General features: G+C 39.6%; 1 protein-coding gene across 1 annotated transcript in view; it reads left to right on the top strand.

Annotated features, from left to right (window-relative positions):
• adgrb2 (adhesion G protein-coupled receptor B2) overlaps positions 1-15,990 on the top strand; it is a 353,452-nt gene that overhangs the window by 164,082 nt on the left and 173,380 nt on the right. Inside the window, exon 6 of the mRNA XM_047383933.1 lies at positions 6,456-6,617. Coding sequence (XP_047239889.1) covers positions 6,456-6,617 — 162 coding nt within the window. The remainder of the gene's footprint in view (positions 1-6,455; positions 6,618-15,990) is intronic.

Below are 15,990 nucleotides of genomic sequence, written 5' to 3'. Positions count from 1 at the left end.
TTCTAACAATTTCACTGTTGTGTTACAAAAAGCATGTCATTATTGCTGTATTTTGCCAAAAATAGATTAAACATTCAGTATCCCTGTTGCTTTATTCCATTAGTACCTACCGAACGCAATTAATCTCGGGTCGGGTCAGCTCTACACAGTTTGGTTCTTTTTCCATTTCAGTTGAGTACCATTTCAATGTCGGCAGGAGAAACAAGGCCACAGTCCGACAAAGTAAGATGAAGTGATTTGTATGTGACACAAACACAACACCAATGGAGCACCTGTTGCTCGGCCTATAACTTTTGCCAGGTCTTAGAGTGAAAGAAGAGAGCCAGAGAAGGCAGCAAGACAAAATATTCTGGATAAGTACAGAAGAGAGAGGGAAGCCATGGAGCGATACGAGCTAAAGGGTGTGTGATGGTGAGCTAAATCCACCTAATGCTAACCTTCTATAGTTGTCATATACACAATAACTCCAGCGTACCATGACTGAAGATATTAGTTAGTTATTATAACATGTATGATGTGAAGGGACTAGTGGAAAAGAGGCATACGTGTGCTAGCTATGACACATTGTTTACCTTGTATCGCTTTGTTAATTTCAATATTCAGTGTGTGCTGGAAATTACTTGCAATAGTTTGAATACTAAAAACATTTTGTACACATCAAGACTGAAACGGGTATGTTTTTCTAATCTTAGGGACGTTTTATTTTGACAGTGCATGTTTTCTTGCATTTTTGTTTGAGCTTTGAAGAAGTGTGCCTTTGCACATTTCAAAAGTTTCCTATAGGACTTGAGAGTGAGTGTTTACTAATCCAGTCCCTCTCCCCATGAAAAGCGAAAGGAAAATTTGCCTTCCTTGTCAGTGGATATGCTAATCTTCTCTTTATGCAAATGTACGAGGCCGATTTGTATGTCTAAGCACCTCATTTTCCATTCCATGTTGATAGTAATATCCTCTGCTGCTCCTTTGATGGGATATTTGTTGCTGTGTTATGTTATGTTCTGTTTATTATTTAATTTTGCCCTCCGTTCCTCTGATGTTTTCTGACATGGTTCTGGAGAGCTTTATTGGCACTCAGAGGTCTGCCAGAATGGGACTGCATCAAATCTAACTAGAATTGTTGATATGATATTAGAAATGTTCAGTGAACTTGAATTTATTTGACTTTTCCTGCTTTTCAAAAAGTGTTATAATTTTCACATTTATTAATTTATTCAACACTGGCAACACAGGATAGGAGTGGCTTGCCCAGTCCACTATTCACACAAGTGCTGCCACTGATTGTGAGTGAAACCTTTGAAAAAATGTAAAAACAGTAATGATCCAATTTTCAAAGCAGTAGTGATGTCAGTCCTTTGAGTATCTTGAAATGTGGAGTTTTCTTACTCTTTCTACCTAATGTATAATGACAATGCAGACGTGTACAAACATCAAGGAAAAAACTGTTTGGACAAATAAACCAACCGAGTGTAAAATACACATTTTTCTTTTCTCAGCTTTTCATTGGGAAAAACTTCTAAATTAATGGGTTGCTGATGATGAGTTTTAAGTAATAGTCTGTCTTGGCAAAGGAAACACAGCAGTAATTGGTTTGACAAATTAAGTCTTTTTTCTTTTTCTTTTTTTTATTAGTGTGTGATTGAGTATAGTTTACATGGCCCAAAGCATGCAAGTGGGGTAGTACTTCAACTCACATTGTATTAAGCTACAGCTCATTTACCATAAATCTAGTGGCATTTAAAACATTGGGTGCACCAGTAGTGTATCATGACTGCAGTATGTTTGGGTCAGTGCACAGTTATATGGTGTAATGCCACACTTCTAGTAATCAGTCCTGCAATGGGCCAAGGGTGCAGCCAAGGATGCAACAATGAACTCATTACAGATTCATGATCGCATGCAAACTTATGTACAGGCGCATTGACTCCTTGAAGATATTACTGAATAACATTGTCATCACTGTGATTCAGGAAATGTTAGAGCCCTTTATGTTTCCCTTTGTCAAGATCAAAATCAAGATAAACTTTATTGTCCCCAAGGAGTAATTTGTTTTGAAGTCAGCAAAGAACAAATTCAATGAAAAAGTACAGGTACGATTGATATAATATCCTTGATACAACCAAAATACAGAGGCTACCACAGTCTCTATTTCAAGTCAAATTATTAATGAGGCTGAAACAAATGGGGACAAATGAAAACTTATAACTTTTTGTATTGCACTTTACCGTCATGTATCTGCAAGCCGATGGTAGCAACCTGTAATTATGGTCGACAAACACACAGAGATTTCATTTTTCATTAGGACTTGGCACCAGCTCCACAGCCAAAAGCACTGGTTTGATGATATTAGATTAACTGTGCTTGATTGGCTACCAAACTTGCCTCACCAAAACCTATAAAGAATTCATAGGGTATTGTCAAGATGAATCTGAGAACCACTAGAGCCAGCAATGCAGACGAGCTGAAGGCCACTATTAAAGCAACCTTGGCTTCTTATACATCTCAGCAGAGCCACAATCTCCTCCATGCAATGCCACATTGAAGATAATGAATATAAAAATATCCCAAACAGTGCATACATATACTGCACAGAACATGGAGATACTTTTCAGTAAGATGATAATTCTGTATTAAAAAACTTAATTGGTGTTGTGTAATAATCAAAATTCCTGAGAAACTGAATTTTGGGTCTTTTTTAGCTGTGAGGCATAATCAGCAAATTAATGGAAATACATACTTGAAATAAAGTATGTCACTGTGTTAAATAAATCTATCAAATATGTTTTACAATTGGAACTAAATTACTGAAATTAATTAAACACTAATTAAATTATTATGTACTGAAATGTACTTCCTTTTAATGTGATTAATGTCTTATATTGCCATTTATACAAAAAAAGATGGCAAATTTCTACATATTTCGTGTAAAGTGTAAAGCGCTTTGGTGGACTTGATAAAGCGCTATACAAGTGCAGGCCATTTACCTTTAACCATTTACAAACAATAATGTGATGTTATAATAAAAACAATGGTGAATGGACAACCAAAACAATAATGTACAGTATGTCTGTTTTTGGTGTTTGTTTAGATTTGTTTAGGTTTTTTACAGTTTCTGTGCTCTTAATAACACGTTCAATAGAGCATTTGTTTTTTGTCCCTTGATTTGGTAATAAAATCTTAGTCATAATAGAGAATAATATGGAAATAAGTTATGCTTTATTTTTTTAACAGAGTATTAATTTTGATTTAGATTTTTGAATTACTCTGAGATGGAACTGTAGCTGTGCTTTAGATCATTGTCCTGCTGCATTACCTAAGTTCGAAACAGCCTCATACCATCACAGTAGTACAACCATAATGTTTGAGTTTAGGCATCAGGTTCTTTTTATGATGTACACCAGATGTAATGGGACACACAACTTCCGAAAGGTTCCGCTGTTGTTTCATTAGTCCTTACACTATTTTCCCAAAGCATCATCAGTATGTTTTTTAGCAAATGTGTGAGAGATCTTTGCGGTATTTTTGTTAGCAGTGGTTTTCATTTTTCCCCATATTCTTTCTTTTGCTGAGTTTTAAACATTGATCTAACTGAAGCTAGTTTAGCCTACAGTGCTTTAGATGTTCTTGGTATTTTGTGATGTGATGAGCAGACAACGCTCTGGGAAGGTTCACCACTGTTCCATGTTTTTTCCATTTGTAGATAATGCCTTTTTCTGTAGTTTGAAGCCTTAGGAATAGCTTTATAACCCTTTCCAGACCGATTGATGTCAAAGCCATCATTCCTTTAGTTTCTTTAGATCACAGCATGATGTGTTGCCTTTTGAGAACTTTGAGACTACTGTACAAGTCTGGCATTATTTGGCCGGAGTGTATCTAATGAAATTTAACAAATATTTGTCTAATACAATTAGTTTGAGTGTCTGAAAGATTTGAGAGTGGCAAAAAAGCAAAAACACAGGAGATCTGTTAGGGGTAAATATTTTTTCGTGGCACTGTACAACCACGCCAACTCGGATCTTACATAAATATTTGAATATGTTTAAACGTTAGAGGCTCGTTAATACGGATAGATACTGACTAAGAAATTCTTTTCAGTAGTTAGAATTACCAAACTATATTGATACAAGCAGCTCTAGTTCAAAAAACGTGACAAAGTAAAATTAGAAAAAAATGCATTCCATTAAATGTGTAAGAAAACCACAAATTCTCCAAAGTTATACAAACTTTTACAGCATTTTGGTATTTAGTAAGGCAGCAACTAGACTGATAATGTGTTTTTCACAATTTAAGGACATCTCTGTATTTTCAGTACCTACTCTACAAATCTCCAAACTTTTAAATCCTACTATCTTCCCTCTCTCTCTATCTGCTTTCTACTGCTGCTCCTCAGAGCGTTCCCTCACAGAGTGGCTTAAATTATTTATTGCAATGATTTATTTAGCTTTGCTCAACACAGAAGCTGCAATCTTCATCCTCCTGTCTCTAAGTTTCTCTTGCTTGCTTCTGCACCCCCTTTTTGCCCCTCTTCATCTCTACATCCTGCTTTATTTTGCTTTCTCTCTCTTTTCAGCATCTCTTCAAATATGCTCGTCCCTCTTTCGTGGACCTCCTCTCATCCAAGGACTTTTTCCTTAGGTTTCTCTCTAAATATTTTAGAACGTTCTAATCCGTGTTCATGTCCTCGGTTTTTAGATTCCTCAATAGTTCAATATTTTAGCCCCATTTCTAAAAATATTTCTTCTCATTTGTCTTATTAACTCAATATTAAAAACTCTGTTTTTGCCCTTATGATATTACTGCACAATTTTAAGATGTACTATTTTCTTGTTTGCCGTTATTGTTTATTCCCATTCAGTTTAGTCTGTCAAACTCTAATGCATAGAGTGCCTTGCAAGACCATTTACTCTCCTTGATGCTTTTTCACATTTTTGTCACTGTATAACTATAAAATATAATGCATTTTATTGGGAGTTTTTGATGACTGACCAACCCAAAGCAATGCATAATCATAAAGTGAAAAGAAAATGATACATGGTTTTCACAATGTTAACTAAAAATCTAAGAATTGTAGTGTGAACATTTTTAGGAATAATATTATTAGGAATGGGAAAAATCTGTACATAGGTATTAGGAAAAAAATCATTCACATAAGAATTGTGATCTATCGTGACGATGAATTTAAATTGATCAAATTTTCCACCCCACAAAAATTTACCAGAAACTGGTTTGGATTGTTTAGATTTTATATTATAATAAATGTACTAAATACCACAAAATTCTGATTTCATGCAATTTTTAACTAGGGTGCAACTGTATTTGATTTCATCTCAGTATGAATACAGTTGTTCCTCAGACCTCAGAGGTTTGTTGAAGATTATTAGTGAACAAACAGCTTCGTGAAAATCAAGCAACATAGCAGATAGGTAAAGGAAATATTTTTAACTTTACAGCAGGGTTGGGTTATGAAACAATATTTCAAGCTTTGAGCATCCTACAGAGCACATTTCAATCAGTGATCTGAAAATAAAAAGAGTATGGCACAACTGCAAACCTACAAAGACATAGGTGTTTGCCTCTCCATCCATTTTGACTAAGCTTGAGCTAATTTGCAAAGAAAAATGTGCAAAACGTTTGTCTCTAGATGATCATAGCTGGTAGGTACATTCCCCAGAGACTGTAGAGTATAATTTTCCTTCAACTTCAAAATGATTCTCTACTTTGTGCAGGTCTATCACATAAATCCCCAGTAAAATACAATAATGATTTGTGGATAAGTAATGTGTAATGTGACTAAATACAAAAATGTCCTGTGGGTGTCAATACTTCTGCATGGTATTTTCCTTAAAATTATGATCATGTTGTGTGTCTACGTTTGTTGTCTCGTCTGGCACAACGCAAAAACATGGATGAAGAAGATAATTCCTGCAAAACCTGTCACACAGTCAGCTTCAGATATTCCTTAACTGGAGTTTTGTATAGCTCTAGTTCTCATTTATTTTGCTTATGCCAAATTTAGCTGTTTCTAAAATGTGAAAGGCCAAAAAAAGAAACAATAAAGAGGGGAAAAAGAATAGTTTGGATGCTGACGAGAAAAAACATCATTTTAGAGGCAAATGTCCTATCGATTTCCTTGTCTATATTAGAGCTGCATACCTGCATGACTTTAAATACCACCGTCCATCCCTAACCTTCATTTATTTCATGTAATAACATGGAGTGCAGCCTCACACTTGCTGCGTCTTTTACTTTGTAATTTGATTATTGCTTGGAGGTGAGAAAGCCACCTCCATCTGGTACTTTAAGATATGTGCTCATGCTCATAAAATCTCTTGTTTCTCCCATTCTATAACCATTTTGCCTGCCCCGGAATGCTCCATCCTTTTGCCCTTTATTTCCTTCCTTCTTCATTCCTCATCCCCATTTCTGTGTTCGTACGTGATGTTTGTGGGTGTTTGCAGTGCATGGGCAGTGGGAGGAGTGGTCATCATGGAGTCTGTGCTCTGTGACCTGTGGGCGGGGCTCCAGAACACGCATCAGGAAGTGTATGGATGGAGGTGGGGACAAGCCTTGCGGACAGCCTGAGATTCAGACCAAGCCCTGCAACATAGCCGTTTGTCCTGGTTAGTACCATCCCCATTAACCCAATACACCAAGCCTGTTTCTGACCTCATTGCTTACGCTTAGCTTTTTTGTCCAGTTCACCTTAACCAAACATTTGCACAAGATTTGCAGACTTGCAGATTTGCATTAATATTTTGCTTGGTTCCATCATAGCCCCTTTGAGAAAAATGTCTTGTTTAGGGGTAAAATGTGATCTAAAAAAATAAATATTTTTCTAGGAATTGTTTTGTACATTAGTGGGAGAATGTTCATTGTTGTGATCCAACTATATCACCTTTGTTTTGTATATCACCATTTTTATGATAGGAAAATTCTCTGCTGCTAACAACAACAAATTTTGTCGGTCAACATCTTAGCACTTGTAACTTGAAGGGTGCAATAAAACCAGATATTTACACAGTGTATAAAAAGAAACATGATTTTTTTTTTTCTCTAGTCTCATTTATGTCTGCTTAATGACAGGATAATAATATTTGTTTTCTACATTCTTCAAATCAAAAGTGTACATACACAAATATTACTATGCTTTTAAACTATTTCGGAATGTCCAGAGGATGTTGCTTTAGTTTTGTAAGCTTCTGGCAAGTTAATTCGCAACTATTGAGATTAATGGAGGCACACCTGCACACTGCCTCCACCTGCCTGCAAACTATTTTAGGAAGCTTGTGGAAGGATACCGATAGCGTTTGACCCATGTCAGAAAAGTTAAAAGACAATTTTAGCAAATACTGAAATACAAATACTTACTTTGTAATTGTGACTGACCTAAAGCATGCAAAATTGTGTCTGATTAAATGTGAGGCAGTGAGGGAAAATGTTTTGTGGATTTGTATACAGTATTTCAATATCTGGTGTCAACCATATTTTTAAAAGGAAATATACATAGCACATTATCAGGAGACATTCATTTCACCACAAACTGTTGCATTTTCGAAGTATTTTACAGCTCAGTAATACCTGATATAAATATACAGTAAATGCTTGTTGTGTAATGATACATCTAAGACAAGGTATTAGCAATGTTTTATGGAAAAGTAAAAATTTTCAAAAAAGCTCTAAAGTGGATGTTAACCATTGTTAGAGTCTAATGTTTAGCTTGTCACTGTATTAACAAAAAAATCATATTGTTCAAATCTTGTCTGTCATTCTGTCATTTCATGTTTTTTTTCTTCTAAGTACCCAGAATTTCTCCAGATAATTTATGAAAAGGTGACAGGGACTAGTGTTGTTGGCAAATCTGATAATGTCATTATTAGTCGATTCGATTAACAAAATAAGGCAACAACTTAAGAACAACTTCATTTTATACTTTGAAATAATAGTCTCAAACATAAGTCCCTTGCTGACAGCAACTAGATCAGGCTGAGACAGACTTTACTTTGACAAGGAACACTGTGCTCCTCTGAGCATATATATATATATATATATATATATATATGTTTTGACTCGCTTATACAAAAGTAAGACAAATAGTACGACAAAGCCATGGTGCTTTAATTCATGCTTATATGGCATGAGTGTAAGTATAACACGTATATTAACATAATACATCAAAAATACCCCAGTGGGCCCACCACCTGCAGGGGGAACCGTGAGGGAACGGTGCAAAGAGGATTGGGTGGCGGACGTGGAATGTCACCTCGCTGGGGGGGAAGGAGCCTGAGCTTGTGCTGGAGGTCGAGAGATATCGACTAGAAATAGTCGGGCTCGCCTCCACGCACAGCGTGGGCTCTGGAACCCATCTCCTTGAGAGGGGTTGGACTCTCTTCTACTCTGAAGTGGCCCACGGGGAGAGGCGGCGGGCTGGTGTGGGTTTGCTTGTTGCCCCCCAGCTCAACCGTCTCATGTTGGGATTTACCCCAGTGGATGAGAGGGTTGTATCCCTGCGCCTTCGGGTTGGGGAGAGGTCTCTGACTATCATTTCAGCCTACGGGCCGAGTGGTAGTGCAGAGTACCCTGCCTTCTTGGCGTCCCTGTCGGGGGTGCTGGATAGTGCCCCTCCCGGGGACTCCATTATTCTGCTGGGGGACTTCAACGCCCACGTGGGGAACGACAGTGACACCTGGAGAGGCGTGATCGGGAGGAATGGCCTCCCCGATCTGAATCCGAGTGGTGTTTTGTTATTGGACTTCTGTGCTAGTCACGGATTGTCCATAACGAACACCATGTTCAAACATAAGGGTGTCCATCAGTGCACTTGGCACCAGGACACCCTAGGCAGGAGGTCGATGATCGACTTTGTTGTCGTATCATCAGACCTTCGGCCGCATGTTTTGGACACTCGGGTGAAAAGAGGGGCTGAGCTGTCCACTGATCATCACCTGGTGGTGAGTTGGATCCGCTGGAGGAGGAGAAAGCCAGACAGACTTGGCAGGCCCAAGCGCATAGTGAGGGTCTGCTGGGAACGCCTGGCGGAGCCCTCGGCCAGGGATGTATTCAACTCCCACTTCCGGGAGAGCTTCGACCAGATCCCGGGGGATGTTGGAGACATAGAGTCCGAGTGGACCATGTTCTCTGCATCTATTGTCGATGCTGCTGCCCATAGCTGCGGCCGTAAGGTCTGCGGTGCCTGTCGTGGCGGCAATCCCAGAACCCGGTGGTGGACACCGGCAGTAAGGGATGCTGTTAAGCTGAAGAAGGAGTCCTATCGGCTGTGGTTGGCTTGTGGGACTCCTGAGGCGGCTGACGGGTACCATGAGGCCAAGCGTGCTGCGGCCCGGGCTGTGGCAGAGGCAAAAACTCGGGCCTGGGAAGAGTTCGGTGAGGCCATGGAGAAGGACTACCGGTTGGCCTCAAAGCGATTCTGGCAAACCGTCCGGCGCCTCAGGAGGGGGAAGCAGTGCTTTGCCAACACTTTTTATAGTGGGGGCGGGGGACTGCTGACCTCGACTGAGGACATTATCGGGCGGTGGAAGGAGTACTTCGAGGATCTCTTCAATCCTGCCATCACACATTCCGTGGTGGAAACAGAGGCTGGGGACTCGGGGTTGGACTCTTTCATCACCCAGGCTGAAGTCACCGAGGTGGTTAAAAAGTTCCGCGGTGGCAAGGCTTTGGGGGTGGATGAGATCCGCCCTGAGTACCTCAAGTGTCTGGATGTTGTAGGGCTGTCATGGTTGACACGCCTCTTCAACATTGTGTGGCGGTCGGGGACAGTGCCTCTGGACTGGCAGACTGGGGTGGTGGTCCCCCTTTATAAGAAGGGGGACCGGAGGGTGTGTTCCAACTACAGGGGGATCACACTCCTCAGCTTCCCTGGTAAGGCCTACGCCAGGGTATTGGAGAGGAGAGTCCGACCGATAGTCGAACCTCGGCTTCAGGAGGAACAGTGTGGTTTTTGTCCCAGCCGTGGAACACTGGACCAGCTCCTCTATACCCTCTACAGGGTGCTCGAGGGTTCATGGGAGTTTGCCCAACCGGTTCACATGTGTTTTGTGGACCTGGAGAAGGCATTCGACTGTGTCCTTCGTGATGCCCTGTGGGGGGTACTCCAGGAGTATGGAATCGGGGGCCCTTTATTAGGGGCCATCCGGTCCCTGTACGAGCGGAGCAGGAGTTTGGTCCGCATTGCTGGCACTAAGTCGGACCTGTTCCCAGTGCATGTTGGACTCCGGCAGGGCTGCCCTTTGTCGCCGGTCCTGTTCATAACTTTTATGGACAGGATTTCTAGACGCAGCCAAGGGCCGGAGGGGGTCTGGTTTGGGGACCAGTGGATTTCGTCTCTTCTTTTTGCGGATGACGTGGTCCTGCTGGCCCCCTCTAGCCAAGACCTACAGCATGCGCTGTGGCGGTTCGCAGCCGAGTGTGAAGCGGCTGGGATGAGGATCAGCTCCTCCAAGTCCGAGGCCATGGTACTCGACCGGAAAAGGGTGGCTTGTCCTCTTCAGGTTGGAGGGGAGTTCCTGCCTCAAGTGGAGGAGTTTAAGTATCTCGGGGTCTTGTTCACGAGTGAGGGAAGAATGGAGCGGGAGATCGACAGACGGATCGGTGCGGCTGCCACAGTAATGGGGGCGCTGTGCCGGTCCATTGTGGTGAAGAGAGAGCTGAGCCGAAAAGCAAAGCTCTCAATTTACTGGTCGGTCTACGTTCCTACCCTCACCTATGGCCATGAACTTTGGGTCATGACCGAAAGAACGAGATCACGGATACAAGCGGCTGAAATGAGCTTCCTCCGTAGGGTGGCCGGGCACTCCCTTAGAGATAGGGTGAGGAGCTCGGCCATCCGGGAGGAGCTCGGAGTAGAGCCAGTTGAGGTGGCTCGGGCATCTATACCGGATGCCTCCTGGACGCCTTCCTCGGGAGGTGTTCCAGGCACGTCCCACCGGGAGGAGGCCCAGGGGACGGCCCAGGACACGCCGGAGGGACTATGTCTCTCGGCTGGCCTGGGAACGCCTTGGGCTCCCCCTGGAGGAGCTGGAGGAGGTGTCTGGAGAGAGGGACGTCTGGGCGTCTCTGCTGAGTCTGCTGCCCCCGCGACCCGGTCCTGGATAAGCTGAAGACGACGAACGAACGAACGAACATCAAAAATATTCGAATTAAAATGATGTATTTTTAGCTTGCAGATCAAGAAAGCAGCAAGATGCCACTTTTTCGTGCCATGTCATATTTCTTGTTTTAATCAGCTTTGCTGTACTTTCCCGTTCCATTTTTGTCTGTGGTAAACCTCTGAGATTTAACCATTGAGGTTTTTAAAATTCTTACCTCGTCTCATAAAAAAGTTACATGAAATGTCTGTAGGTTGGACACTTCCATGTTTGACTTGGTTCAGATTCCTGACCACTCCTAGATTAACAATTAGGTCTATTTCTTGTAAAGAATTGCAATAAGTCACGAGTGCAGCTCTTTCTAATTCTGCTGTCGAGAGTGCCGCAGGCCTTTATTCCACTCTCTCTAAGATTGTCCAGCTAAAATGTCTTTATCAGCCTGGAGTGGAATAGAAGTCAGCAGTGTTTGAGATAAAGTCTTAATGCAAAAGTCTTCTAAAAAGGGTGGAGCAAGATTTGAACAAAAATTCTGATTCCTGACCCCATAGAACGTCCCAGATATAGATTAAAATTAAAAGGAAACACCAAAGGTGATTATTACCTTTGAACTTTTTTGTTGCAGAATATTCTGTTTGCATGTTTACATTTAATTTTTCATTCATAGCACTATGTATAAAATGAATACCACTACAAAGGCATATTTATTTTCACGATTTGAATTGCTCTGACTTTCTGTGTTCTTAGACAAATGGATTCTGAGTTGGAATAGAGTTATTAATGGATCCACAGATATTAAAACATCAGACGGTTTAAGAAAAGTGGTGTCTGCTTTCTGACTAATAGACTTTTATTTTTCCAGAATTGATTTGAGCCCAAGCGAGAGTGTGTTTGCTTGGTTTTGTAATCGTCTGAAGCCTTAGAAATTATCACAGTGTAAGTGCTTCTTATTTGGTAAGATTAATGCTGAGAAGACCCTGTCGTTTTTCACTCTTCCATGAATGCAGCTATGGCCTGAATCTGAGACAGAGCCTTATTAGAATTTTTCTTCCTAATATTTTGGGCTAAACTTTGTTTTTCCTTTTATGTTTTTCAAAGCAGAGGTTTTATAAGGTCACTTTTCATGAAACAAAACTGTCACCAATGGTGCAAACACAGGCGATAAAGTTGTTTTTAAAATAGGGAAGGAGATGGTAATGCTATAATTTAAAGTAGGTCCTGCGGCTTGGTTTGCCTCACGGTTCTCCAAACAGTTGATGTAAAGTGAAGTTTGGTAGGAAGTGTGTGCTCCTCCTTGCAGCGCCTTAGGGAAGTTTGTGTATTTGTGTTTATGTCACAACAGCTTCAGCTTGCATTTCGGAGTTTAAAGACGACTGTCCTTTGAAATGTTGAATATCAGAGTAGGTCTTTTAGCACAACGGACCACAAGAACTTTGATCTATTGTGTTCATATGCGTAAAATCGTATGTCTTTATTTGATGTGCACTATGACGTTTGATTTAGAAGCATTAAAGCAGATATTTAAAGCTGTTTAGTAGACATGGTGACTCAAGTCTCAGACTTGGGACTCGAGTCACACTAAGTTTTCAAAAACAAAGGCTTCAAACTTGACTCTAAGGACTTGAAACTTGACTCCAAAAGGTTTTTAGACTTGAGTCTTTTGAAAAGCTTTTTCTCATGTATTTAGGGGTTAAGGTAAGGTGGTTTCTAAACCCATAGTATATGGACCTCAACTTTGGTGGTGATGCCCAGGTTCACTTACATAGAGTTCCTTTAGTTTTTCAACCTGTGACATTTGCAGACAGTCGGAATTTACTGGTTCATTACCTGTTCATGTGAGCAGTAGCTTCATAATTATGACCCAGTGGATGACCGAAAAAAATAACTCTGCATTAAATAAATTTGGGACATTTCAGAATGAACAAAATAAACTTTATTCAGCTCTGACATCATTTTTCCTTGCTGTTAAGTTAGCTTTATTACAACAAAGACACTTTCAATGCTTTTCTTTTTTCGTTATTTAGACATTTAACATTTTCTTTGTTCTTAACTCTTATTATATCTTTAATTTAGTATTCATAATATACCTCAGGAAATGTTAATAGTTTACTTAGTTAACATTTCAAATGCAGGCTGAGTACATGGTTTCCTAATAGCTTCACCAGTCTTTCAACTTAGAGCAAGAAGGAGAGGACAAGCCTTTCAAACTTTAAACTATATAGTACAAGAGTTGACACTTTGAGTGCAGAAATGATCAGGTTTCAATTCAAGTCCCTTTATTAAATTAAGCCTAAAATAAATATTGTTGATTTCATTCAATAGAAATTTGACTTGGATTTGCCACTCAGAGACTTAAAGCTTGGCTTGAAAAAAAAAATACTGTAGCCCCTTTCACTACTTCAAGTTTGGAATTAGACACCCTATCACAGTCTCTGAAAGGACCAAGGCAAAAAGGGGAGTGTAAGCCAACCTGCCACTGTTACCCGTCTGAGCCACCAAGCAAGGTAGTGTCAGTCCTATGATGGTTCCCTTTTGATAATGTTAGCCAGTCACTGGACATCAGCTTTGAATAGTTCCTTCAGTAGCTTTGACACCATGCAAATAGAACAAAACTGAGAAAGCATCACAAGCCACATATGGCTTTTACTCATCAGAAAGGGAGATGTCTGACATAAATATTATTCAAATGGCTCTATAACAACCCTGCTAAATTCCCCTTCATGCCTCATGTGGTTTAACGAAGATAATTTTATTTAGAAAATCCCAGATTACCTTGGGAGATCACCAGATAGATCTGAGACTTGGTAAGTGCCAGATGGGCTTGTCTTTGTGACTATATGATGGACGTTTTTTGTGAAACGGGGTATTGTTGTTGGAAGATGGTTCAGTTTTTAAACATTTTTCTGTCCTAGCCTGGTCCCTTATTAGTGCTTGAGGGATTTCAATCCTTTGTCTATCCAAACATGATCCTTGGTGGGGAACTGTGAGTCTTTTGTCATGTAAGAGCCTGTTAAATCCCTCTTTATGTAAATTTTGTTCTATTTACCTTGCGAATTGACAGATTTTTTTTTCTTCTTCTTCAAATAAAATACCAAATTCCTAGGCGTTCTTTCTCTCTAAATTATTTGACTTCATAGGTCGATCTGATTTAATTAGCCAATTTCTGATCTTGCTGTGGTAAGGATGCAGTGAAACACTTTAATTTAAAAACTTTTATAAAGGCTAAAAACATATGTTATTGCTGCAGAGTAGAGCTGTGCCTCAGCAGTCTCGATTCTGCCATTTGATCTAAAATCATAGCTCTCTTGAAATCCTTTTGGAGGAATATCTCCTTACTGATTCACAAATTACCTCTGGATGTTTTGTTGGGCTTCATTGACCTTAAATATGAAAGTACCAAACAGCTGGAGAGCTCCAGTTGCTTTTGACAAAAGAAGGCTATTAGGATTCATGGTAATCACTTAGTATTTGCAAAGGCTATTGCCTGAACCAATTTGTTAAGAAGTGAATTTGTGTGATTTAAAACATCTTAAAAAACACTCTAATGGAAGAAAGAATGGTCTGTAAATAGATGGTTCTAATTTATTTTTTTTGAATGGAGTTTGGAATTGTTGCCTTTATTTTACAGAATAAAAGCCTTAAAGTGTTTACACTTTGACTCTAGTATGCAATTCATTCAGTGCAGTTTGCCCTTGCTCTGAGCTATTGTAAAAGTCACACAAAGCAATAATTGAAGAACATCCCCATGATGGTGTGACAATGCCATCCTTTTTGAAAGAAACCACACATTTACAAATGCATACTCCTAGTCCTCAAAATGTCATTTCAGCAAAAAAGATTTTTTGAACTAAATAGCTATTTATTTTAAAGAGTTTTCTATGTATTTTGTGCTCCCTACTTCTTTACATAAAGATACCTTTACTACAATACCAAACTTCAACTACAATGACCTACTTGAAATACCATGCAAGTTTGCTGTTCTAGATGTGACTTCCCAGTTTGATTTTTTAGTTTGAATTTCTGAAGGTGAAAAATCGAAAGATGATACTAATTCGCATTTGCGTTATAGTTAAATTTTAAAATCCGAAGACTGTACGATGCACAAGTCAAAAGTGTGGAAAATACATTGTGAAACTTTAAGCCAGGGGCTTCTTTGCATGGTCCTAAGAAGGATTGTACGCCCACTGCTACTCTTTAAGTTTGAGTAGTGTTGTTTTAAGACACATTCTTCTTTGTTTGGAAAGGATTTATCAATAAAATTTCCAAAAGATTCTTACTTTTTCTTTCAAAAAATAATGCAGTTTGTGAAAATTACTTCATTTGAAGAGGTAAAAATATTTATTCCAATGTAACATTAACACAGTTCTAAAACCCATCATACACTAACCAAAACTGTGGAATGTTTTGTTTCTTGAATTAAATATCGCCTAGACATTTTTGTAGTGTGGACGTGTTTGGACGCCTAAGTGTAACAAAAATAAAGTCGTATTACAAGCTGTAAAGTGTACTAATTAAAACATGGCAGTGCTTTAAGTTTATATATGACTACAGATCCTATTGTTGTAAGATGAACTTACCTCGCTGGTGTGTGCCATGCGATCCTAACTCTCTCTTTTTTTTTTTTTTTATCTTACTGTCTGAAATTAATTCAGAATAAAACAGTATTGCAGATTTAGGCAAGTTTGGAATACCCAAATTATTACAATTTGCACAATTCCAGAATTAGGAGCAGCAATTTCTAATTCTTAATAGAATTGCCTTGTGTGATCAAGGTGAAACATTTTGGGAATTGTTCCACAAGTGTTCACAACAGTTTCAAAATGAAGTTTTTTTTTGTTTTTGTTTTTTTCCCTGAGTGCATTTAATAACTGTAATCTAACCATTCATCTTG

Source organism: Girardinichthys multiradiatus, chromosome 13 (assembly GCF_021462225.1).
Source record: "Girardinichthys multiradiatus isolate DD_20200921_A chromosome 13, DD_fGirMul_XY1, whole genome shotgun sequence".
Taxonomy (NCBI): Eukaryota; Metazoa; Chordata; class Actinopteri; order Cyprinodontiformes; family Goodeidae; genus Girardinichthys; species Girardinichthys multiradiatus.
Note: the sequence above shows the minus strand (reverse complement) of the source record. Positions and strands in the feature narration are given on the sequence as shown.